Raw genomic sequence first — 25,026 nt, 5'->3', positions numbered from 1 at the left:
AGAGTAGATGGACTCACAGGGGAGTTTTACCAAACATTCAAAGAGGAACTAACACCTATCCTCTTCAGACTATTCAAAAAAAATTCAAGAGGAAGGAACACTTCCAAGTTCTTTCTATGAAGTCAGCATTACCCTAATCCCAAACCAGATAAAGACACTACGAAGAAAAAGAATTACAGGCCAATATCTCTGATGAACATAGATGCTAAAATCCTCAACAAAATCCTAGCAAATCAGATCCAGCATTACTTTAGAAAGATCATACACGATGACCAAGTGGGATTTATTCTGGGGATGCAAGGAAATCAATAAAGATGATACATCACATAAACAAACTAAGAAATAAAAATCACATAATCATATCAATCGATGCAGAAAAAAAGCATCTGACAAAATCCAATACCCGTTCTTGATAAAAACTCTCAGCAAAGTGGGAATAGAGAGATCATACCTCAACATAATAAAAGCGTTATATGACAAACCTACAGCCAACATCAAACCCAATGGGCAAAAACTAAAACCATTTCCCCTAACAACAGGAACAAGACAAGGATGCCCACTCTCACCACTCCTGTTCGACATAGTACTGAAAGTGCTAGCCATAGCAATCAGACAAGAAGAAAGGCATAGAAATTGGAAAAATAGTAAAACTGTCATTATTCACAAATGACATGATATTGAACACAGAAAACCCTAAAGACTCCATCAAAAAATGACTAGATTACCCTAGCTGGTTTGGCTCAGTGGATAGAGCATCGGCCTGCGGAGTGAAGGGTCCCACATTCGATTCCAGTAAAGGGCACATGCCCTGGTTGCAGGCTCAATCCCCAGTATGGGGCGTATAGGAGGCAGCCAATCAATGATTCTCTCTCATCATTGATGTTTCTATCTCTCTCTCCCTCTCCCTTCCTCTCTGAAATTAATAAAAAATGACTAGATTTAATAAATGAATTTGGTAATGTAGCAGGATAAAAAATTAACACCCAGCCCTAGCTGGTTTGGCTCAGTGGATAGAGCGTCGGCCTGTGGACTGAAGGGTCCCAGGTTCGATTCTGGTCAAGGGCACATGCCTGGGTTGCGGGCTCGATGCCCAGAAGGGGGCATGCAGGAGGCAGCCGATCAATGATTCTCTCTCGTCATTAATGTTTCTCTCTCTCTCTCTCTCTCTCTCTCTCTCGCTCTCTCGCTCTCCCTTCCGCTCTGAAATCAATAAAAATACTTTTAAAAAAATTAACACCCAGAAATCTATGGCTTTTTATACACCAACTAGTGGCCCGGTGCACAGATTTGTGCACACTGAAAGGAAATTAATTAGAAGAAATATTTCAATGTCATTATTCACCCTTTCTCTATAAAGAAGTGTCAACTAAATTCACGATTGACAATGACAGGTAGGAACACACATGCGTGATTGGAGCCAGTGAGAGCTTTATATGGAGCATGCATGAGCGAGTCAACTTAGCCTTTTATATTTATAGAATAAAACTGCCTAATTAGACCTGCTTTCTGATGTAGCTAAACTTTTTCCAGCCCAGTGAAGTACCCCAACTTCTCTTTCAGGTAATTGTCAGCAACACAGCAGTAAATATCAACAGGAAGCAGATTATTATTGTAGATCACGCAGGGAAAACAAAAGGTAAAATATTTAACTGCAACAGTGTTTGACTATATTCTGCATAGTGAGAAAACCTGAAGTCATTTTCAAGGTCCACCATTTCTTACTTTTCAGTCAGGTAGGTTTCTATACTTTCTTAATCTCCATTTTCTGGCTAATGGAAAGAAAATAGGATTCCGGAGAGACAACCAAGATGGTAGCATAGGTAAATACCTAAATTTTCTGCCACGCACAACCACATTAAAACTACAGCTAAAAGACAAAACGAATACCATCCAGAAACATGGGAAGGCTGGCTAAGTGGAAATTCTACAACTAGAAGAGGTGAGGAAATGCGAAGGTACGGAGGCGCATGCGAAAGGGGCTGGCAGCTGGCTACGCTATTGTCTTTTGCAATCGTGAGGGAGTAACAAGCACCTGACTGTGCTCTGAACTCCAGTTCCGGGTGAGAATTTGGGGACCCAGACTCATACGGAGAAGAACTGGACTGTCTGGCATCGGGCCGCAACATGAGGGCGGCTTTCTCACAGAGGTGCTTGCAGCGGTCATTGTTCATGCACGGAGCCGCGGGACACAGACCCCAGGACCTCACTGAGGCAGAGCAGACTGGCAGCCATTGGGGTCTGCTCCATCCTGGTGATTCCCTGAGACCCTGCACCACCCAATTTACAACCCCACCCAAGCTGTGTGCAGAGGCTTTTGCATATGAATGGCATGGCCTTTCTCCACCTAAAAATCTGGGCAGACTCAGTGAGCGCCAAAGCCCCACTGAAGCAAGTCCTGCCCCATAAGGGTGTCTCCAGCACAGAAGTTCTCCCACTGTAGACACAACTGGTCCTCACAGCCAATTGGTCTGGAGGTCAATTCCACCCAGTGATACCAACAACAATCAAGGCTTAACTACAACAAGACTGTGCACACAGCCCACAAAGAGGTGCACCAAGAGTGTTCACCTCAGTCAGGTAATTAGGGAGGCTGAGCCATTGGGCCCTATAGGACACCTAGCACACAAAGCCACTCTATCAACACAGGGAAGCAGCCAAAACGCGGAGACAAATAAACAGGTCACAAATGAAATAAATGAAGGAAAGCAAACTACTGGATATAGAGTTCAAAACGACGGTTATAAAGTTACTTAAGAATCTTCTAGAAACCTCCAAGAAATATAGTGAGACCCTCAAGGATATGAAAAAGGACCAATTAGAAATTAAGCATACACTGACTGAAATAAAGAATAATATACAGAGATCCAACAGCAGACAAGAGGATCCCAAGAATCAAGTCAGAGATTTGAAATACGAAGAAGCAAAAAACACCCAACCAGAAAAGCAAAAGGAAAAAAGAATACAAAAATGTGAAGATAGTGCAAGGAGCCTCTGGGACAACTTCAAGCATACCAACATCTGAATTATGGGGGTGCCACAAGAAGAGAGAGAGCAAGATACTGAAAACCTATTTGAAGAAATAATGACAGAAAACTTCCCCTACCTGGTGAAAGAAATAGACTTACACATCCAGGAAGCACAGAGAACCCCAAACAAAAGGAATCCAAAGAGGACCACACCAAGACACATCATAATTAAAATGCCAAGGGCAAAAAACAAAGAGAGAATCTTAAAAGCAGCAAGAGAAAACAGTTAGTTACCTACAAGGGAGTATCCATACAACTGTCAGCTGATTTCTCAACAGAAACTGTGCAGGCCAGAAGGGAGTGGCAAGAAATATTCAAAGTGATGAATGGCAAGAACCGAACCAAGATTGCTCTACCCAGCAAAGCTATCATTTAGAATTGAAAGTCAGATAAAGACCTTCACAGATAAGAACAAGCTAAAGGAGTTCATCACCGCCAAACCAGTATCATATGAAATGCTGAAGAGTATTCTTTAAGAAGAGGAAGAAGAAAAAGGTAAAGACAAAAATTATGAACAATAAAGTGACAACAAATACATATCTATCAACAAGTGAATCTAAAAACCAAGTGAATAAAAAAAATCTGATGATCAGAATAAACTGATGAATAGAATAGAATCAGGGGCATAGAAAGGGAATGGTGTGACAATTCTCGGGGGAAAGGGAGTGTCGGGGGTGCGGGAAGAGTCTGGCCAAAAATCATACACCTATGGACAAGGACAGTGGCGGGGGGGAGGTAAGGGCAGAGGGTGGGGTGGGAATTGGATGGAGGAGACCTATGGGGGGAAAAAGAGGAACAACTATAATAATCTGAATAATAAAGATTTATTTTTTTAAAAAAATACCAACAGCTGCCGAAACCGGTTTGGCTCAGTGGATAGACCATCGGCCTGCGGACTGAAGGGTCCCAGGTTTGATTCTGGTCAAGGGCATGTACCTGGGTTGCGGGCACATCCCCAGGTGGAGATGTGCAGGAGGCAGCTGATCGATGTTTCTCTCTCATCGATGTTTCTAACACTCTATCTCTCTCCCTTCCTCCCTGTAAAAAATCAATAAAAAAAATATTAAAAAAAAATACCAACATCATATTTCACAGACCTAGAACAAACTCTCCAAAAATTCATCTGGAATAAAAAAAAGACCCCAAATAGCCACAGCAATCTGGAGAAGGAAGAACAAAGTTGGTGGGATCACAATACCAGATATCAATCTATATTACAAAGCCACTGTTCTCGCCAAAACCGGTTTGGCTCAGTGGATAGAGCGTCAGCCTGCGGACTGAGAGGTCCCGGGTTCGATTCCGGTCAAGGGCATGTACCTGGGTTGCGGGCACATCCCTGGTGGGGGATGTGCAGGAGGCAGCTGATCGATGTTTCTAACTCTCTCTATCTCTCTCCCTTCCTCTCTGTGAAAAATCAATAAAATATATTAAAAAAAAAAAAAAAACAAACCAAAGCCACTGTTCTCAAAACTGCCTGGTACTGGAACAAGAACATATAGAACAATGGAACAGGACAGATAACCTAGAAATCGACCCAAGCCATTATGCTGAATCAATATTTGACAAAAGAGGCAGGAGCATACAATGGAGTCAAGACAGTCTCTTTAATAAATGGTGCTGGGAAAACTGGAAAAATACATGCAGAAAAATGAAACTAGATCACCAACTTACACCATACACAAAAATAAACTCAAAATGGATAAAGGTCTTAAATGTAAGATGGGAAACCATAAAAATCTTAGAAAAATCTATAGGCAGCAAAATATCAGACTTATGTCGTAGCAATATCTTTACCGATACAGCTATTAGGGCAATGGAAACTAAGGAGGAAATAAACAAATGGGATTACATCAAAATAAAAAATTTCTGCACAGCAAAAGAAACCATCAACAAAACAACAAGAGAGCCCACTGCACAGGAGAACACATTTGCCAATATTATCTACACTAATAAACAAGAAAGAAGCAAACTGACCATACCTTTGCAACGCCCCACAGCCAATCAGGAGTGAGAATGCAAATTAACCAGACAAAGATGGCAGGTTAATTTGCATACACAGGCAGCAAGCGGCCGGGGGCGGGGCAGGAACATCCCCAGGACCTAGGTGCTCCGAGCTGGCATGCACGCAAGTGGCCGGGGGCAGGGCGGGAATGTCCCCCACAGCAAGTGACCATACAGTAGGGCCCTGCTTGCCCCTGGCCGTGGCAGCAAGGGGCAAGCAGTCCCCCACAGTTAGCGAGCAGACAGCAGGGCCCCCACAGAGAGCAGACACCAGGGCCTGCGGTGGCATCAACAGGCAGGTCCGCAGAGAGTAGAGAACCATGGGGAGCAGGCCTAAGCTGTCAGTAGGACATCCCTGAGGGCTCCCAGATTGAAGAAGGTGAAGGTCAGGCTGAGGGACGCCCCCATCCCATGCACGAATTTCATGCATCAGGCCCCTAGTATCCAATAAGGGCCTAATCTCCAAAATTTATAGGGAATCAAACATCATAACAAAAAGAAGATAAAAAATCCAATCAAAAAATGGACAAAGGTCCTATAGACACTTTTCTTTTTTTCTTTTTTTTTAATATCTTTTTATTGATTTTAGAGAGGAAGGGAGAGGGAGAGAGACAGAAAGATCATTGATGAGAATCATGGATCAGCCGCCTCCTGCATGCCCCCTAGTGAGGATTGAACCTGTGATCCAGGCATGTGCCCCCACCAGAATCAAACCTGGGACCCTTCAGTTCGCAGGCCGATGCTCTATCCACTGAGCCAAACTGGCCAGGGCTAAATAGACACTTTTCAAAAGTGGACATATATGAAGGTCAGATAAAGAGCTTCACAGATAAGGAAAAGCTAAAGGAGTTCATCACCACCAAACCAGGATTATATGAAATGCTGAAAGGTATCCTTTAAGAAGAGGAAGAGGAAGAAAAAGGTAAAGATACAAATTATGAACAACAAATATGCATCTATCAACAAGTGAATCTAAGTATCAAGTGAATAAATAATCTGATGAACAGAATGAACTGGTGATTTTAATAGAATCAGGGACATAGAAAGGGAATGGACTGACTATTCTTGGGGGGGAAAGGGGTGTGGGAGATGCGGGAAGAGACTGGACAAAAATCATGCACCTATGGATGAGGACAGTGGGTGGGGAGTGAGAGCGGAGGGTGGGGCGGGAACTGGGAGGAGGGGAGTTATGGGGGGGAAAAAAGAGGAACAAATGTAATAATCTGAACAATAAAGATTTAATTAAAAAAAAAAGTGGACATATAGAAGGCCAAGAGACATATGAAAACATGCTCAAAGTCACTATGTGTTGAGAGATGCAACTCAAAGCAACAATTAGATACCATCTCACACCTGTCAGAATGGCTATCATCAACAAATCAACAAATGACAAGTGTTGGCAAGGATGTGGAGAAAAAGGAACCCTCGTGCACTGCTGGTGGGAATGCAGACTGGTGCAGCTACTATGGAAAACAGTATGGAGTTTCCTCAAAAAATAAAAAATGGAACTCCCATCTGACCCAATAATCCCACTTCTAGGAATATATCCCAAGAAATCAGAAACACCAATCAGAAAGGATATATGCACCCCTATGTTCAAAGCAGCACAATTTACAATAGCTAAAATTTGGAAACAGTCTAAGTGCCCATCAGCAGATGAGTGGGTTAAAAACTATGGTACAGCTACACAATGGAATACTATGCTGCTGTAAAAAAGAAAGAACTCTTACATTCACAACAGTATGGGTGGACATGGAGAGCATTATTCTAAGCAAAATAAGCCAGTCAGAGAAAGATAAATATCACATGATCTCACTCATTTGTGGAATATCATGAACAATACAAAATGATGAACAAAAATAGATACAGAGACAGAGAAGCATCGCACACTGTAAAACTTCAGAGGGAAGGCAGGGGAAGGTAGGGGGGTAAGAGATCAACCAAAGGACTTATATGGATGCATATAAGCATAACCAATGGACACAAACACTAGCAGGGTGAGGGTATGTGCTGAGGGGTGAGGATAGCAGGGGAGAAGTCAATGGGGGGAAAAGGAGACATATGTAATACTATATGTAATACTTACTGCTTCTAGGAATATAACCTAAGAGACCCGAAACACCAATCAGAAAGAATATATGCACCCCTATGTTCATAGCAGCACAATTTACAATAGCTAAGATCTGAAAACTGCCCAAGTGCCCTGCAGGAGATGAATGGATAAAAGATCTGTGGTACATTTTTACCATGGATACTATGCAGCAGTAAAAAAGAAGAATCTCTTACCCTTTGAGACAGTATGGAGGGACCTGGAGAGTATCATGCTAAGTAAAATAAGTCAGTCAGAAAAAGACAAGTATCACATGATCTCACTCATAAGTGGAATCTAAGTAACAAAATAAACTGATGAATGGAGTAGATCCAGAGGCATGGAACAGAGTGTGGAATCTGGGAGGGAAGGCAGGGGAAGGGCGGATGAGTGGGAGGTAATCAACCAAAGACCTTGTATGCTTATATGCATGTGCTTATATGGACACAGACAATAGGGTGGTGAAGACCTGGGGCAGGGCCGGCTGGAGGGAGTCAATGGGGGGGAAAAAAGAGGACATATGTAATACTTTCATCAATAAAGAATTATAAAAACAAATAAAACCTAAAGAGATTATACTATCTTCTAAGCCAGTTACTTAATAAAGAAAAAGTTTCCCTAAAGGGAAAATGTACAAACTAAAGCCTCCTTTCAAGCTGAACAAAGTAAAAGAATTTTTCAAGAACATCCACAAACCAAAGGTCCAAAACATGTAATATTCTATTATATTTCTTCCTAAAAGCAGATGAGAACTGTAAAAAAATATGAATTCTATTTTCATACATTCTGTACATGCACCTTTAAAATATAAGTAGCCCTAACTGTTTGGCTCAGTGGATAGAGCGTTGGCCTGCGGACTGAAGGGTCCCAGGTTCAATTCCGGTCAAGGGCATATACCTTGGTTGTGGGCACATCCCCAGTAAGGAGTGTGCAGGAGGCAGCTAAATTGATGTTTCTCTCTCATCAATGTTTCTAATTCTCTATCCCTCTCCCTTTCTCTCTGTAAAAAAAATCAATAAAATATATTTTTTGAAGATGGCGGCATAGGTAAACACCGGAGTTTGCTGCCTCGAACAACCACTTCAAAAATACAACTAAAAGATGGAACGGACATCATCCAGAACCATAGGAAGGCTGGCTGAGTGGAAATTCTACAACTAGAAGGAAAGAGAAAAGCATACCGAGACTCAGAGGAGGCACAGTGCAGAAGTAAAATACTAAGGTAGAGAGGCGCACACAGAACGGGCTGGCGGCTGAGGTCGCAGTTGTCGTTTTCAATCGGGAGGGAGTCTCAGGCTCTGAGCTCCAGTTCCGGGCAAGTCTCTAGGGACCCAGACTCATACGGGAGAAGCGGGACTGTCTGGCATCGGTCGGAACTCGAGGGCAGCTTTCTCTCCGAGGGGCTGGCAGGGATTTCCAGGATACTGAGAATTGGAGACGCCATAACTGCTAGCCCCGCCCTGTTGATCCAGTGGGACCCGCCCCGCCCAAGCCCTGCAGGGAGGCTTTTGCTGGATAGCCTCAGGCAAAGGCTAGATTAGCATCTCCCTAGAGATCCAGGAGCCAGGAAACCCAGAAGTCAGAGTGGGACCATCCAGTTTGCAGCTCCGTGGAACCATAAAGGACACACTCAGGGGGCAGACTCAGTGAGCACCAAAGCCCCATTGAAGCAAGTCTTGCCCCAGAGGGGTGTCTCCAACACAGAAGTTCTCCCACTGCAGACACAGCTGATTCTCACAGCTAATTGGCCTGGAGGTCAATTCCTCTCAGTGATACCTACAACAATCAAGGCTTAACTACAACAAGACTGTGCACAAAGACCACAAGGGGCTGCACCAAGAGTGTCCTCCTCAGGTAACTGGGGAGGCTGAACCACTGGGCCCTAGAGGACACTTAGCACAGAAAACCACTTTATCAACACAGGGAAGCATAAAAAATGCAGAGACAAAGAAAAAGGGCACAAATGACAGAAATGGAGGAAAGCAAACTACTGGATATAGAGTTCAAAACCACACTTTTAAGGTTTTTCAAGAATTTTCTAGAAACTGCCGATAATGAGATATACAAGAAATCTAATGAGACCCTCGAAGTTGTGATAAAGGACCAACTAGAAATTAAGCATACACTGACTGAAATAAAGAATACTATACAGACTCCCAACAGCAGACCAGATGATTGCAAGAATCAAGTCAACGATTTGAAATACGAAGAAGCAAAAAACACCCAACCGGTAAAGCAAAATGAAAAAAGAATCCAAAATTACGAAGATAGTGTAAGGAGCCTCTGGGACACCTTCAAGCATACCAACAACCGAATTATAGGGGTGCCAGAAGAAGAGAGAGAGCAAGATATTGAAAACCTATTGGAAGAAATAATGACAGAAAACTTCCCCTACCTGGTGAAAGAAATAGACTTACAAGTCCAGGAAGCGCAGAGAACCCCAAACAAAAGGAATCCAAAGAGGACCACACCAAGACAAATCATAATTAAAATGCCAAGCGCAAAAGACAAAGAGAGAATCTTAAAAGCAGCAAGAGAAAGAAACTCAGTTACCTACAAGGGAATACCCATACAACCGTCAGCTGATTTCTCAACAGAAACTTTGCAGGCCAGAAGGGAGTGGCAAGAAATATTCAAAGTGTTGAATGCCAAGAACCTACAACCAAGATTACTTTATCCAACAAAGCTATCATTCAGAATTGAAGAGCAGATAAAGAGCTTCACAGATAAGAAAAAGCTAAAGGAGTTCATCACCACCAAACCAGTATTATATGAAATGCTGAAAGGTATCCTTTAAGAAGAGGAAGAAGAAGAAAAAGGTAAAGATACAAATTATGAACAACAAATACACATCTATCAACAAGTGAATCTGAAAATCAAGTGAATAATCTGATGAACAGAATGAACTGGTGATTATAATAGAATTGGGGCATATAAAGGGAGTGGACTGGCTATTCTTGGGGGGGGGGAAGGGTGAGGGGGATGCGGGAAAAAACTGGACAAAAATCGTGCACCTATGGATGAGGACAGTGGGTGGGGAATAAGGGAGGAGAGTGGGGTGGGAACTGGGTGGAGGGGAGTTATGGGGGGGGAACAGAGGAACAAATGTAATAATCTGAACAATAAAGATTTAATTAATAAAAATACTATAAAAATAAATAAAATATATATTTTTTTTTTAATATATTTTATTGATTTTTTACAGAGAGGAAGGGAGAGGGATAGAGAGTTAGAAACATCGATGAGAGAGAAACATCCATCAGCTGCCTCCTGCACACTCCCTACTGGGGATGTGCCCGCAACCAAGGTACATGCCCTTGACCGGAATTGAACCTGGGACCCTTGAGTCCGCAGACCGATGCTCTATCCACTGAGCCAAACCGGTTAGGGCTAAAATATATATATTTTTTAAATAAAAATAAAATATGATAAGTAACCATTATTGAGCACTTCTTGGTATTGGCTTTCTAATAAGTGTTTCATATGGATTAATTTATTAAAGCTTCACAATAACCCTATAAAATAGGTAATAATAGCTCTATTTTATATTTATACGGGATAATTGAGGCTTAGAAAACTTAAGTAACTTGCCTCAGGTCACAGAGTTGGAATTTGAAGTAAGAGAATGAGTCAATTTTAATCACTACACATTCACTAAGAAGTACTTATTTAGAATCTTTTTATGCAATTCTAGAAACTGAAGATATAGCAGTAAGAAAAACCCAAATTCCTCCCCTTATGATCCATATATCTAACTAGAGGCCTGGAGCACGAATTCATGCATGGGTGGGGGTCACTTGGCCTGGCCAGCGATCAGGGTTGATTTGGGCCATCTCACCCAGTCCCAATCTGGGCCGATGGGGGCCGACTGGCTGGGGAGGGATCGCAGGAGGTTGGCCCACTGTCCAAGGAGGGACCGCAAGAGGGCTCCAGGGAGTGTCCAGCCCTCTCGCCCAGTCCTGATCAGCCAGACCCCAGCAACAAGCTAAACTACCAGTCGGATCATCTGCCCCCTGGTGGTCAGTGTGCATCATAGCGACTGGTCAAGCGGTTGACCAAACATCGACCAATCAGTTGGACACTTAGCATATTACACTTTTATTATATAGGATATGGAAGAATGACAATAAACAACAAATATGTGACACTAACAGGTGACTAAAAAGAGGAAAAGACAATGACTAAGCATGTTACTTCAAAAACTGGTCAAGGGCCCAGCTAGCATGGCTCAGTGGTTGAGTGTCAACCTATGAACCAAGAGGTCACAGTTCTATTCCCATTCAAGGCACATGCTCAGGTTGCAGGCTCCAATCAATGATTCTCTCTCATCACTGATGTTTCCATCTCTCTATTGCGCTCCCTTCCTCGCTCTCTAAAAATAATCAATAAAAACATTTTTTTGAATGTGAAAATTCATTTAAAAAAAAATATATATATATATGTATGTATATATATATGTATATGTGTGTGTGTATATGTGTGTGTGTGTGTGTGTATGTGTGTATGCACCTAAGCAACCGAACAACTGGTCAACCGGTCGCTATAACATGCACTGACCACCAGGGGACAGACACCCTCAATGCACAGGATTGGGCTCCCTCCTGTCTGGATCGGGCCTGCAGGGATCGGGCTGAAACCAGCTATCCGACATCCCCTGAGGAGTCCTGGATTGAGAGAAGGCACAGGCCAGGCCTCTAGTAATCAAATGAAAACTGGTCAAGGGCCCTACCCGCTTTTGCTCAGTGGTTAGAGCATCAGACTGAAGGGTTGCAGGTTTGAGTCCAATCAAGGGCAGGTACCTCTGTTGCAGTCTCAATCCCCAGCCCCAACCTCTTTCACATCAATGTTTCCCTCTCTCTCTCCCGCGTCCTTCCACTTTCTGAAAATCAATGGAAAAAATATCCTCAAGTGAGGATTAGCAACAACAACAAAAACTGGTCAAGTAAGACCTCTTTGAGGAGGTGATATCTGGACAGAGACCTGAATAAAATGAGGAAATGAGGATGCCAGCCATATATCCTATCTAATAATAGACAAAGATTCAAATTGACCATACCTTCGCTACACCCACCATTGGCTAATCAGAGTGATATGCAAATTAACCGCCAACAAAGATGGCGGTTAATTTGCATACGTAGGCACGAAGCAGTGGAGTGAAGACTGAAGGCGGCTCTGGCCGAACCAGCGAGGGTTTGAAGGCGGCTCCGGCCAGAGCAGTGAGAGCTTGAAGGCGGCTCCAGCCAGAGTAGCGAGAACTTGAAGGCGGCTCCAGCTGGAGCGAAGGCCTGGATCCCGGGTGCCAGAGGAAAACCAGTGCCGGCAGCCAGGGGAAGGGAAGGCCTACTGCACGAATCTTTTTGTGCAACTGGCCTCTAGTCCTATATAATAAAAGGCTAATATGCAACTAGACTGAAAGGCGGAACAACCGAACAACCAGTTGCTATGACATGTGCTGACCACCAGGGGGCATGCGTGGAATATGGCGGGCGTTGGCAGCAGGTGGCAGAGCGCAAAACATGGCAGGCCATTGGCCGCGGTGAGATGGTGGAGCAGGTGAGCAGGGGTCACCAGACCAAGCCAAGGCACCAGTTGCTGGCATCGGAGTGAGCCTCTGGTGGTTACTGAAAATTCTTTGCTCCCGTGTGCCGTGGTCCTGCCCAGCACTTGCACCTGTTGCCAGCACTGGCCCTGCTCACACCCACTGCCAGTGCCAGAGCTGCCGCTCGCACCTGCTGATGGCGCTGCCGGCCCCGATCACCCCTGAGGGCTTCTCCACCACCCCCTGCTCCTGAGGGGTGATCAGGGAGGCAGCCACCGCTCGCACCTGCTAATGGTGCCGACCCCGCTCACACCCACTGCTGGCACTGGCCCCAATCACTCTGCGTCATCAGCAGGTGCGAGCAGAGCCAGCACCATCAGCATGTGGGAGCAGCGGCAGCAGGAGCGGGGCTGCCGGCAGACAGGGGACCAGGGCCACAGCAGGAGGGTCCGGGCGGAGGTGTGGAGGATGGGCACAGACCTGCCCCTGTGCCCACTGCAGCCTCGTGGTCCACAGTTCCTTTCAAGGTGCATGAACTCATACAAAAAAAAAAAATATATATATATATAAAGAATATCTCAGGTAGGAAAAACTACCAAGTGCAAAAGTCCTCAAATAATAATTTTTAAAATGTCCTCAGGCAGGAGAGCACACAATATACTTGGAGACCATCAAGACAGCCAGTGTGACTAGAGCTCAGTGAACAAGAACAGTGGAAGGAAACGAGATTTGAGAGGCCAAGAGACAGATCATGCAGAATCTTAGAGGAAAAACCAAGCATTTTGGATTCTCATTTAAACTGATAGAAAGCCACTGTAGGGTTTTTTAGTAGGGATGAGTGACAAACTCTGATTTAAGCTTTTACAGGGTAATATTGACACTGATCTTGCTATGTGCGAAGTACCATGGGGAAGGGAGACTAGAGGGTGGGGTAATGGGAAATGAGGTGGAGTAATGGGAGGTGGAGTTGGGGTAATGGGAGATGAGGTGGGGGTGGGCAACCAGAATAGAACCAGGAGACTTTTACAATAAACCAGATGAGCCCTGGCTGGTTTGGCTCAGTGGATAGAGCCTCGGCCTGCGGACTGAAGGGTCCCAGGTTTGATTCTGGTCACGGGCATGTACCTTGGCTGCAGGCACATCCCCAGTAGGGGGTGTGCAGGAGGCAGCTGATCGATGTTTCTGTCTCATCGATATTTCTGACTCTCTATTCCTCTCCCTTCCTCTCTGTAAAAAATCAATAAAATGTATTTTTTTAAAAATAAAATAAAATAAATAAACCAGATGAAAGATGATAGAGGCTAAGCTTATGGTAGTGATGGGGCTAGTGGGGGAAAGTCTCATGCAATCTGAATGTAGCACCAACCAGACCTGATGGGCTGAATGTGAACTATGAGGTCAAGAAAAGAATCAAAGACAACTTCCAAGTTTTGGTCTGAATAATGGACGGTAGTGCTATTTGCTGACATGGGAAAGATTGGGGAAGAAGCACGCCCAATCGGCGTGGCTCAGTGGTTGAGCATCCACCTGTGAACCAGGAGGTCATGGGTTTGATTCCTGGTCAGGGTATATGCCTGGGTTGCAGAATCAATCTCCAGTGGGGTACATGCAAGAGGCAGCCAATCAATGATTCTCCTTCATCATTGATGCTTCTATCTCTCTTCACCCCGCTCCCTTCCTCTCTGAAATCAATTGTTTAAATTGTTTTAAGAAGCAGACTGGGAAGAAAGAAAAAATCAAAAGTACTGTTTTGGATACATTAAATTTAAGAGATCTATTAGCTATTCAAATGGAAATACTATACACCAATAACTAAAAATAGGAGTCTAGAGCTCAGAAGGTCAAGACTAGAGAAATAATGTGGGAATAATCAGCATACAGATGGAATGTAAAGCGATACAATCTGATGAGATCACAGGAGGAAAAGGCTCTAGAACAGTGGTTCTCAACCTTCCTAATGCCGCGACCCTTTAATACAGTTCCTCATGTTGTGGTGACCCCCAATTTCATTGTTACAAATTGAACATAATTAAAGCATAGTGATTAATCAAAAAAACAATATGTAATTATATATGTGTTTTCCGATGGTCTTAGGCAACTCCTGTGAAAGGGTCGTTCGACCCCCAAAGGGGTCGCGACCCACAGGTTGAGAACCGCTGCTATAGAAGGAAAGCCTGAAACCTCTGAAGTACAAGTGAGATAGGAAGAAAACCAAGAAAGCACGGTTCAAGAAGCCAAATAATGGAATGATCCACCATGTCAATGAATAGGTTAAGTAAAATGGGGACTGCAAACTGGCCGCTGGGTTTGGCCAATGATGACCATGACATAAGTGTTTCACTGGAATGATGGGAGACAAAAGCTTGACTGGAGTGGGTTCAAGAAAAATGAAGGGAGAGAAAATGAAAACAAAAGATAAGAACAACACTTTCAAATAGTTTTTTTATAAAGAGAAGCATTCTCCTACTCATAGACAATTATTTCATATCATTTGCTCTTCTGCCTCAATTACTCCAAGAGCCTCTTAACTTGTCTGCTTCCACATACCCATTCGGTCTCAATAAAGTGGCCAAATAGATCAGATTAAAATGAATGTTACCTCAAGTGCTTCCTTTGCTCAAAACTCTCCAATGGCTTCCCATCTCATTTAACATAAATGCTGAAATCCTTACAACTGCCTTCACAATTTGAAACTCTCCACAATCTAGCCCTTCTCTCCCCAAGCTTTCCCCTCTAAGCGCATCTACTACTCTCTCTTATTCCATTCCAGCTACACTGGACTCTTTACTGTACCTCAAAAACAAATTTTAAAGGTAGGAAGCCCAAGGTACTTCCTATTCCCTCTACCAAGTATGCCCTTCTTCGGATTATCTAAATGCTTCTATCTCTTACAGCTTTCAGGTTTTTATTCAAATATCCCATTCCAAAGAGATGTCTTTCCTGATAATGCCATTTAAAATCATAATCCCCCATCATTCCATATTCTCTTTCCCTGCTTTATTTTCTTCATAATACTTATCACCATATGACATACTACGTACTTTACTTATTATCTATTTCTCTCTACTAGAACAGAAACTTCATGAAAGCAGAGTTTAAATCTGTCTTTTTCGCCCTAACCGGTTTGGCTCAGTGGATAGAGTGTCAGCCTGCAGACTGAAAGGTCTCAGGTTCAATTCCGGCCAAGGGCATGTGCCTTGGTTGAGGGCACATCCCCAGTAGGAGGTGTGCAAGAGGCAGCTGATAGATGTTTCTGGCTCTCTATCCCTCTCTATTCCTCTCTGTGAAAAATCAATGAAATATATTTTTAAAAAATAAAAATAAATCTGCCTTTTTCACTGCTATAATCTCAAGAGTACTCAAAATAAAACAAGAAGTTTTTGAAAATGTAAACTATTATAGCATATTTATATGTTGATAAAAATCATCAATAGAAAACTAATGATTCAGGAGTATGAAGGAATAATTATAAGAATAAAACTCTTTTTATTTTCTTTATTGATTAAGGTATTACATATGTGTCCTTATCCCCCCATAAGAATAAAACTCTTAATCAGATGTAGACTAGGATGGTAGGAACATACTATTCATACTAATAGAAGGTAAATGATGTGGGTACAGATACAGGAGAGTGGATGATTTATAATGGGAGCTGGTATAAGTTCTCTTCTGATTACCTGTTTCTTCCCCTTCAGTGAAACAGGAAGCAAGAACATCCATTAAGAGTCAAGATGAGCCCTAGCTGGTTTGCCTCAGTGTATAGAGTATCAGTCTGCAGACTGAAGGATCCCTGGTTCAATTCCAGTCAAGGGCACATACTTCAGTTGCACCCTCCAAGCCGTGGTCAGGGGCATGTGAGAGGCAACCAATCAATGTGTCTCTCTCACATCGATGTTTCTCTCTGTCTCTCCCACTCTCTCTAAAAATCAATGGAAAAATATCCTTGGGTAAGGATTGCTTAAAAAAAAAAAAAAAAAAAAAGCCCCAGTGTGGCTCAGTAGTTGAGTGTTGTTGACCCATGAACCAAGAGGTCACAGGTTCGATTCCCGATTCCCAGTCAGGACACATGCCCTGGTTTCTGGCTCAATCTGCAGTGGGGGGCATGCAAAAGCTTGACTGGAGTGGATTCAAGAAAGATGAAGGGAGAGGAAATGAAAGCAAAAGATAAGAACAACTTGCTCTTTTGCCTGAATTACTGCAATCAATGTTTCTCTCATCGATGTTTCTATCTATCCTTCTCCCTTCCTCTCTCTCTAATAATCAATTAAAAAAAAAAAGAGTAAAGATGACAAAAACAATGTTCGAAGTTTGAGGAAAGAGGAAAAATTAAACTATCATTTAACAGTGAAGGGACCAGGGAAATGTCACACGAATGACTATCAGTACTGACAGACTCCTTAAGATCCACGATCACAAATTTTGATGTCAACATGATCATGTTTTCTTACCAGCCACATTCAGCTGCCTAAATACAGGTGACTAGGCAGAATTGGTTTAATTTGTCAAACAAGTATCACAAAAGGGAAAAGAGGCAAGAGAATTGAAGGTACATGCACAGGAAAGATTATGTTAACCCATGAAATGTTAAGTTGGATAAGGAGAAAAGTAGAGGTAATTGACAATGAAACAATGGTTTAAACAAAAAACAATGATCTGGAGGTTCCAAAGAACTTTGAACAGTTTTTGGAGAGAAAGTCTGAAAGGAGTGTGAACTGGAGAAAAGGAAGATGATGTAAAAGTCAGAGCTTGTGGCAAGTTCAAAACTAAAATTTTAGCCGAGACCGGTTTGGCTCGGTGGATAGAGCATCAGCTTGCGAACTGAGAGGTCCCAGGTTCGATTCCGGTCAAGGGCATGTACCTGGGTTGCGGGCACTTCTCCAGTGGGAGATGTGCAGGAGGCAGCTGATCGATGTTTCTCTCTCATCGATGTTTCTAACTCTCTATCTCTCTCCCTCTCTGTAAAAAAATCAATAAAATATATTAAAAAAAAAACAACTAAAATTTTAGAGGAGAAATGATTATTGGTAAAAATAAAATATATTTTAAAAATAAAATAAAATATACCTAATGAACATGTTATTAGGAGGCTCAAGTTGAGGTCAATTCTTCATACCAATTATTCACTATACATTCATTGTACACATTATACACATTATAGCACTGAGAAAAGGAAACAGTCTTTGGGTATTAAAATGAGGTACAACGTTAACAAAAAAAGTTGTCAAATATGTCTCACTAATAATACATTATGTGTAAGCCCTTACTCCCAACAGGCTAGCAGCCTCTGCTCTCCCTTGAGAATTCTTACTCTTCCCCCAGGGCTAACTAGCCCTTAATCCAACAACCCATTTTCAAACCCCCTTGAATCTCAAGTATGTATATTAATGATGAATAACAACCAACACCTACTGATGAAAAGTAGTAATTACCAAGGTACCATAGAGATTTCAGCAAGAAAGTACAAAGCTAGCTAGCAAATTTAGCAGAGAACCATATAGTAGCTAATATCAGCAATGAAGGAACTACATTCATTGCAATATTTGGCTGCCTCTGATAGTCCTGACTGTAGGTCACCATCAGTAACTGGTGGAAAAGCTTTTAGGGTGATTTGCTAAGGGGCATTCAGTAGAACAAAGATGGGAAAACTCTATAAACAATGTGTCCTACCCTCATCAGGAAACACTGTCCAACCTGTTTCAACCATCCCAGGCTCTCTGCTCCCAGTACCCTTGAGGAAATCAAATCTTCCCAAGCTAACAGGTTTTCAGGAGCTGGCCCTTACCCATCTTACTTCTGGATAAGAGGAGGAGAAAAGACTGCCAGGCTGGCATGGCTCAATGGTTGAGCATTGACCTATGAACCAGGAGGTGAAGGTTTGATTCCCAGTCAGGGCACATGCCCAGGTTGCGGGCTCAGTCCCCTGTGTGGGGCATGCAGCTGGCAGCCGATCAATGATTCTCTCTCATCACCGATGTTTCTCTCTCTCTCTCCCTTTCCCTTCCTCTCTAAAATCAATAATAAAAATATTTTTTTAAAAAAAAGGGGAGGGAAGACTAATAAACTTTCTGTATTGAAAACTAAGAATTCTCAAATGCCCATGTCTCAATCACCATGTTCTACATTCTATCCCCCACACAATTGCCAGAATAATCCAGCTAAAACACATGTATCACAAGACCATCCAGCTCCCCTATTTACTACCCTTTTATTTAGTACTAAAGACTAAATAGAGATGGTGCTGATTTTCATAAAAAAATTTTTTTTTCTGTTTTGAATTGCATGCTATTCTTTTTAATTTTGTTTTATTGCTTAAGGAATTACAAAGAGTATTACATATGGCTCCTTTTTTCCCCCCATTGACATTCCCCCGGCCTCCCCTACCCCCCAGTGTCTTGTGTCCATTGGTTATGCTTATATGCATGCATACAAGTCCTTCGGTTGATCTCTTACTCCCCACCCCATCCCGCCCCCCAACCTTCCCCAGCCTTCCCGTTGTACTTTGACAGTATGTTCGATGCTGCTCTGCCTCTGTATCTATTTTTTTTCATCAGTTTTTAATGGTCTTTATTATCCATAAATGAGTGAGATCATGTGGTATTTTTCTTTCATTGACTGGCTTATTTCACTTAGCATAATGCTCCCCAGTTCCATCCATGCTGTTGCAAATGGTAAGAATTCCTTCTTTTTTACAGCAGCATAGTATTCTGTTGTGTAGATGTACCACAGTTTTCTAATCCATTCATCTGTTGATGGGCACTTAGGCTGTTTCCAGATCTTCGCTATGGTAAATTGTGCTGCTATTATTAAAAAAATTTTGAAAACTTCTCAATGGTGCTGAGGGAATTCTAGGAACTAAAATTGAAATCCATCTTCCTCCATCCTCAAAAAATGTCTCATTTCCTTTACTTGACTACTTCTATCATAGTACCATTATTACTCCAATCACTCAAATCCAAAATATTTTATTTTCTCTCCCTTCAATAATCACTTATTAGCCCTATTGTGAGCAAAACCCCTGACTATCGTCAATAATTTATAACTTAAAAGCAGAAATGAAATCTACAAAATAAATACAGAAGGACAGAAGTGCTAAAACACTATTCATTCATTCATCAGTTCATTCAGCAAATATTTAATTTAGAGCCTACTGTATACCTAGGAATGGATAAAACAATGTTCTAAAGAAGCAAAGTGGGATGAAAATATTTATTAAGTATCTATCTACTATATGATTTCTAATCATTATTTCATTTAATCTCAGAGAACCCAAGATTTTACTTTTGTATCATGGAATTGTGAGAATTGGAATTTCAGAAGATTCACAGATTTACTGAAGCCCAATCAAAGATCCTCTTAGAGCCCTGACCGGTTTGGCTCAGTGGATAGAGTGTTGGCCTACAGACTCAAAGATCCTCTTAGGATTCTACATAAAAATAAAACAATTCAAAATTAAAATTTCAGATAGTTTCTGTGGCACTTGAGTTAGACCTGGAAGTTTGAGTAGAATTTTAATGGACAGAGGTAGAGAAGAAAGAGCTTTTCAGATAGATGATTAATTAAAATAAATACATGAAAGTGCCTAGAAATAAGTGAATATTTACTGAATGCCCATTATATACCAGTTAAACACTAAAGGCTGAGGATACAATAATGAATAAGATAGCCTCTCAACAGTTTTTTCTCTAATGAGAGACTGACAACCAATTATGGTATTAGTTAGCAAATATCTATTTCAAGCACCAGCACATATCTATGTTTCTAATAATTATTCAGACTAATAACTATATTTCAAATACAATACTAGGCCTTAGGTATGCAACAGTAAATGAAACAGTCTTACCTGAAAGCGAAATAGACAATTTGTATTTATGCAACAGTGGACACAAAACTAAATCTTGAGAACCAAGAAGGGGTATCTAACTCTGATTCTTCAAAAAGTGGTAAGTATCAAGTAGACCTTGAATGACAAGGTCTTCAGACTTTATTCTATGGGTATTAAGAAGCTAATGAAGATTACTTAAGATAGCCGAAACCGGTTTGGCTCAGTGGGTAGAGCGTCGGCCTGTGGACTGAAAGGTCCCGGGTTCGATTCCAGTCAAGGGCATGTACCTGGGTTGCGGGCACATCCCCAGTGGGAGATGTGCAGGAGGCAGCTGATCGATGTTTCTCTCTCATCGATGTTTCTAACTCTCTATCTCTCTCCCTTCCTCTCTGTAAAGAATCAATAAAATATATTTTTAAAAAAATTTAAAAAAAAAAGATTACTTAAGATACAGATCAATTTAACAAATATCTATCACTGGAACTCGGGTAGGCAATGAGGTCTAATTTTTTTGTAACAGAATGCAGAATAAATTAGAGACTAAAAGCCGAGAAATGCAGTTGAAATATTACAACAGCCAAGACAAAAGTTTATAAATGCTGAATTAAGTTAATGACAATAAGAATAAAGATTTGAAAGATGTCATGAGGTAGAATCAACAGAGCCTGGATAAGGGGATTAAGGAAAAAGGAAAAGTCAAAGACCACCGATACAATTTCAAGTTTGATGACAAAAACAAAGAAAAGACACAGGTAGAAGCACACTTCAAAGGAGAAATAATAGGTTCTATTTTAATGATACAGTAAGCCACTAGAGATCCAAGTCCTGCATCCTGCTCAGAATTTATTCCTAAATGCCAGTATAGTATAAAGCATAACAAGCATTACTCCATGTCATGAGAAACGAAGAACAAAGTCATTGAGAGGTGTATGTTTGTTGATTTGATTGGCTAGGCTCCTACTCCCTGAATGAATGGAGCCCATCTAGCCTCTAACACACACAACTGAAATTTTTACCTTTTCAAAATCAAATAATTACAAGTTATGGACTTTCAAAGATACTATCAAATTATAAAAATCACAAATGCTGGAAATCTATGCTGGAAACATTAAGCCCAGAAAAGGAAATGTACAACTAAGGAAAAATGTCAGGCATAGCGTCTCAGATCACTCTACAAAAAGGTTCTGTAGCACATGCCATTAATAAAGAGGGCCAGAGACCCTTGTTCCACATCCTAAGCACCTGCCACAAATAGGAAAGCCTACTAAAAAACAGAGTACAATTACGGAAAGAGCTAAGGACAGAGGACATATCCTCAAAAAACACTTAGGGGACAGGAAAAGAAAACAAACAAACAAAAAGACACACAGGAAGCAGTCAGGCAAACAAAAGTGGAATGGATATTATGACCAAAGAAAATATCAAGGAACACACAGTAATAGTGACAAAGAGGATGAGGACTATAGGAAGACTATCAGATTTCATTATTTAAAGGTTTCTGGGACTGCTACATATCTGCGTAATTCTTTCACAATTAAAACTTTTCACAAGTAGTCATGCATTGCTTTTTAATTTCAAAAGATATTTTAGTATCCATCCTGGTACATTCACACAATGGAAAGCTATACAGCAATGAAAAAGAACCAACTACTTCCACAAGCAACACATAGATGGATTTCACAAATGTGATTTGAATAAAAGCATCTAATCACAAAAGAGTACAAACTGTATGATTCCATTTATATGAAGCTCAAGAAGAGGCAAAACTAATCCATGGTGATAGAGGTTGAGGAAGTGGTTACCTTTCGAGGATTGCAGGGTATAAAAATGTTCTACATTTTTACCTAAGTAGTGGTCACATGCATATATTCACACCTCAATAAAATAAAACAAAAAATGTACAAAGTTATTGGTGACCTTGAAGACATCAGTTTTGGGAGAGTTAAAGTGCAGAAGCCAAACCATAATATGAGAAATGTATACAAAGTGAGGAAACTGATTCATTTTTCAAGAAGGTTGCTAGTGAAGCAAAGAGATAACAAAGTAGCTTGGGTGGGTTACACAATTCAGGGAAACTGTGTTTTTATTTTATTTGAGATTTAAGGCAAAGAGAAAATAACATACACAACAAGGGTAAATGAGATAGAATGAAACCAAGAGCATTAACAGAGGGATTAGCTTCGGAGAGGAGGATGAATACTTTCCTCTGAGATTGATGCAAAGGATGAGTGAACACAGAAATCCTGACATAAATAAGAGGAGAAAATCAAGTAACCTTGAACTCTATAGTGAAGCATGCAATGAAGTCAAGTGGACCAGGTAAATTGATTAAGGAAAGAATCTGAACTTTAAATACATTTTTAAAGTTCCAAATAGGTACTGCAGAACATATAAAAGGCAAGGATGACGGGAGAAATTACAGCAATAGGACAATGCTCAGTGGCCTGAAAGTAAGGGCAGAGATAGCCCATGGTGCAGTATGCTCAGGGCTGGGTGAAGAACAAAAGGTGAAAGAACAAAAGGGGGGAAATCCAAATGCTAGCATGTGCATCACTGAAACTATATAATAAGGAGTGGTGTCTCGGGAAAAGACTTATTTAACTGATGGAAAGAAGCAGGAAACCTAATAGAAGTCTTAAAAGATTCAAAGATGAAGTCACTAGGTCTCGAGTGCAAAAGGAAAGCTGTCACTAGAGTTCATCACAGAACATTTTTCTGCAAGTCCCACAAGATCAAAGACCACATAGTCTCCTTTCACTGAACTTCCTACAGCTACAAGTGGTAACTTCTCCCTCCCGGATAAAACTGACCTTTAACCTCTACCTCTAACTACACCTACACTTGATTAATAAGTCATACAAACACATCCTGTCCATTTAGAAATTCCATGGATATTTTTTCACTGCTTTCTGTGTTTTCCCATCAAGATGTTTTCAGTGGGAAACTCTTAGAAGGCAGAGCCTATAATCTATGAATTCCCTGTTCACAGCATCAGGCCTGAGATTGCACACATGCAGGTGTTTTAAAAAGTGCTTTCTCATGAAATAGATGGTTACTGAGAACTTTAGAAACGATTCTGAACACACTCCTACAAGACTATAATGATGGCCAAATCAGAGAATGCTTAGGAATAAGCATTCCGTTTTTATACCTGTCAAGAAAACCTCTAGGAAGTAGGATAACAGTTACTACATAATATTGACTTTCCCTATCTTATACTGCTTACCCCTCTAGGTAACTCCTTAATGCCCCTTTTAGTGAGCTGTTCTTTGCAGTGCATTTACTCCCAGCCCACATTCCAGCGTCCCTTCTTCCCATCCAGAACCTCTGACTACAAACCCCGTAGACCATCTTTTCACCCCCTACTCCCCCGTTTCCCATTCAACCCCAGGCCATCACTTCATTTCTCCACTCCCCATTTTTCTGCCTCTCCAGACCTCCCACTCGTCCTGCGGAACTACATACTCAGTCCCCACCCCTCAAAAGCCCGAGCCCGTCTTCCCGCCGGCGGTTCCCCTCCCCCACTCCTTCCATTCATGCTCCCCCTCCACCCCTCCCCACCCCACCCCGGCCCTCCCTACCTGCTCCTTGACCTCAGGCCCCGTGGGCCCGGTCCGCTCCTCCAGCCGCTGCCTCCCGGGCGGCGCTCGCCGGCGCGGGGGCAGGAGCTGGGGCAGCTCGGCCGCCCGCTGAGCCCCATCCTCCCCGCGGGCAGCCGGCAGGGGCGGCTGCGGTCGGTCGCGGCAGCGGCTCCGCTTCATATCGGCGGCTGGGCCCCGCGGGCGTCAGCGCCGCGACAGTCCCGGCCCCGCACGACTCCGGGCCGCAGCGCTGCCGCGCCAACCACCGCCCGCAGCCACCATGGCCCGGCGGGCGCCCGAGGCCACCGACCCCAGCTCGCGGCTCCCCTGCGCTTTCTGGGGCCCTTTCGGCGCTCCTCACGGAGAAGGCAGCATCGTTGGCGCCTCGTTTTCTCCCACCCGGCACGCGTTTAGCCGGCCATCCGCAGCCGTCGCCGCCGGCTCTAAGGCCAGCTGCCCGCCCGCCTCCAGCCGTGCCCCGCCCCTCCCCTCCCCGCCCCCAGCGCGCGCGCACGGGGAGCCCGCCCGCCACCTCCAGCCGCGCGCGGCCTCCCGCGCACGCGCCAGCGAACGGTCGCGAGAGACCCGCCCGTGGCCCCTCTGTGTAATGGGGTGAGCGGAAGCGGGTGGGGCTCCCAGCGGGCAACTGCGGCTGCAGACACTCATTGATTCTTTCATTCATCCATTCATAAAAATGTGTGCTCGGCCAAGGTAAGTGGTAAGGATCCAAAAATGAGTTAGAACTGGCCAGTGCCTTCAAAGAACTATGGGGAGAGGGACCACGCGCAGGAAGGAGTCAAAACATACGACTAATTAATGAAATACTAATGCAATGCCTTTTTATGGAGAGCTTGCCACTGTCACCTAATCTTCACACTTTGGAGGCAGGTCTGCTCATTCTCATGTTACAGATAAGAAGACCGAAGTGAAGTGACATGTGCTCTGCAAATCAGTGAACAAATTAGACC

The 25,026-nt window shown here is 42.7% G+C and overlaps 1 protein-coding gene across 10 annotated transcripts in view; it reads right to left on the bottom strand.

Moving 5' to 3' along the window:
* MAST2 (microtubule associated serine/threonine kinase 2) overlaps positions 1-24,528 on the bottom strand; it is a 182,709-nt gene extending 158,181 nt beyond the window's left edge. For 8 of the 10 annotated variants that reach the window (XM_059689995.1, XM_059689996.1, XM_059689997.1 and 5 more), the window contains exon 1: positions 24,059-24,528. In XM_059689995.1, coding sequence (XP_059545978.1) covers positions 24,059-24,238 — 180 coding nt within the window. In that variant the 5' untranslated portion in view covers positions 24,239-24,528. The remainder of the gene's footprint in view (positions 1-24,058) is intronic. The other 2 variants (XM_059690001.1, XM_059690003.1) reach the window with 1 other exon arrangement.
* Positions 24,529-25,026: the final 498 nt, after the last annotated feature.

Source organism: Myotis daubentonii, chromosome 3, assembly GCF_963259705.1.
Source record: "Myotis daubentonii chromosome 3, mMyoDau2.1, whole genome shotgun sequence".
Classification (NCBI taxonomy): Eukaryota; Metazoa; Chordata; class Mammalia; order Chiroptera; family Vespertilionidae; genus Myotis; species Myotis daubentonii.
Note: the sequence above shows the minus strand (reverse complement) of the source record. Positions and strands in the feature narration are given on the sequence as shown.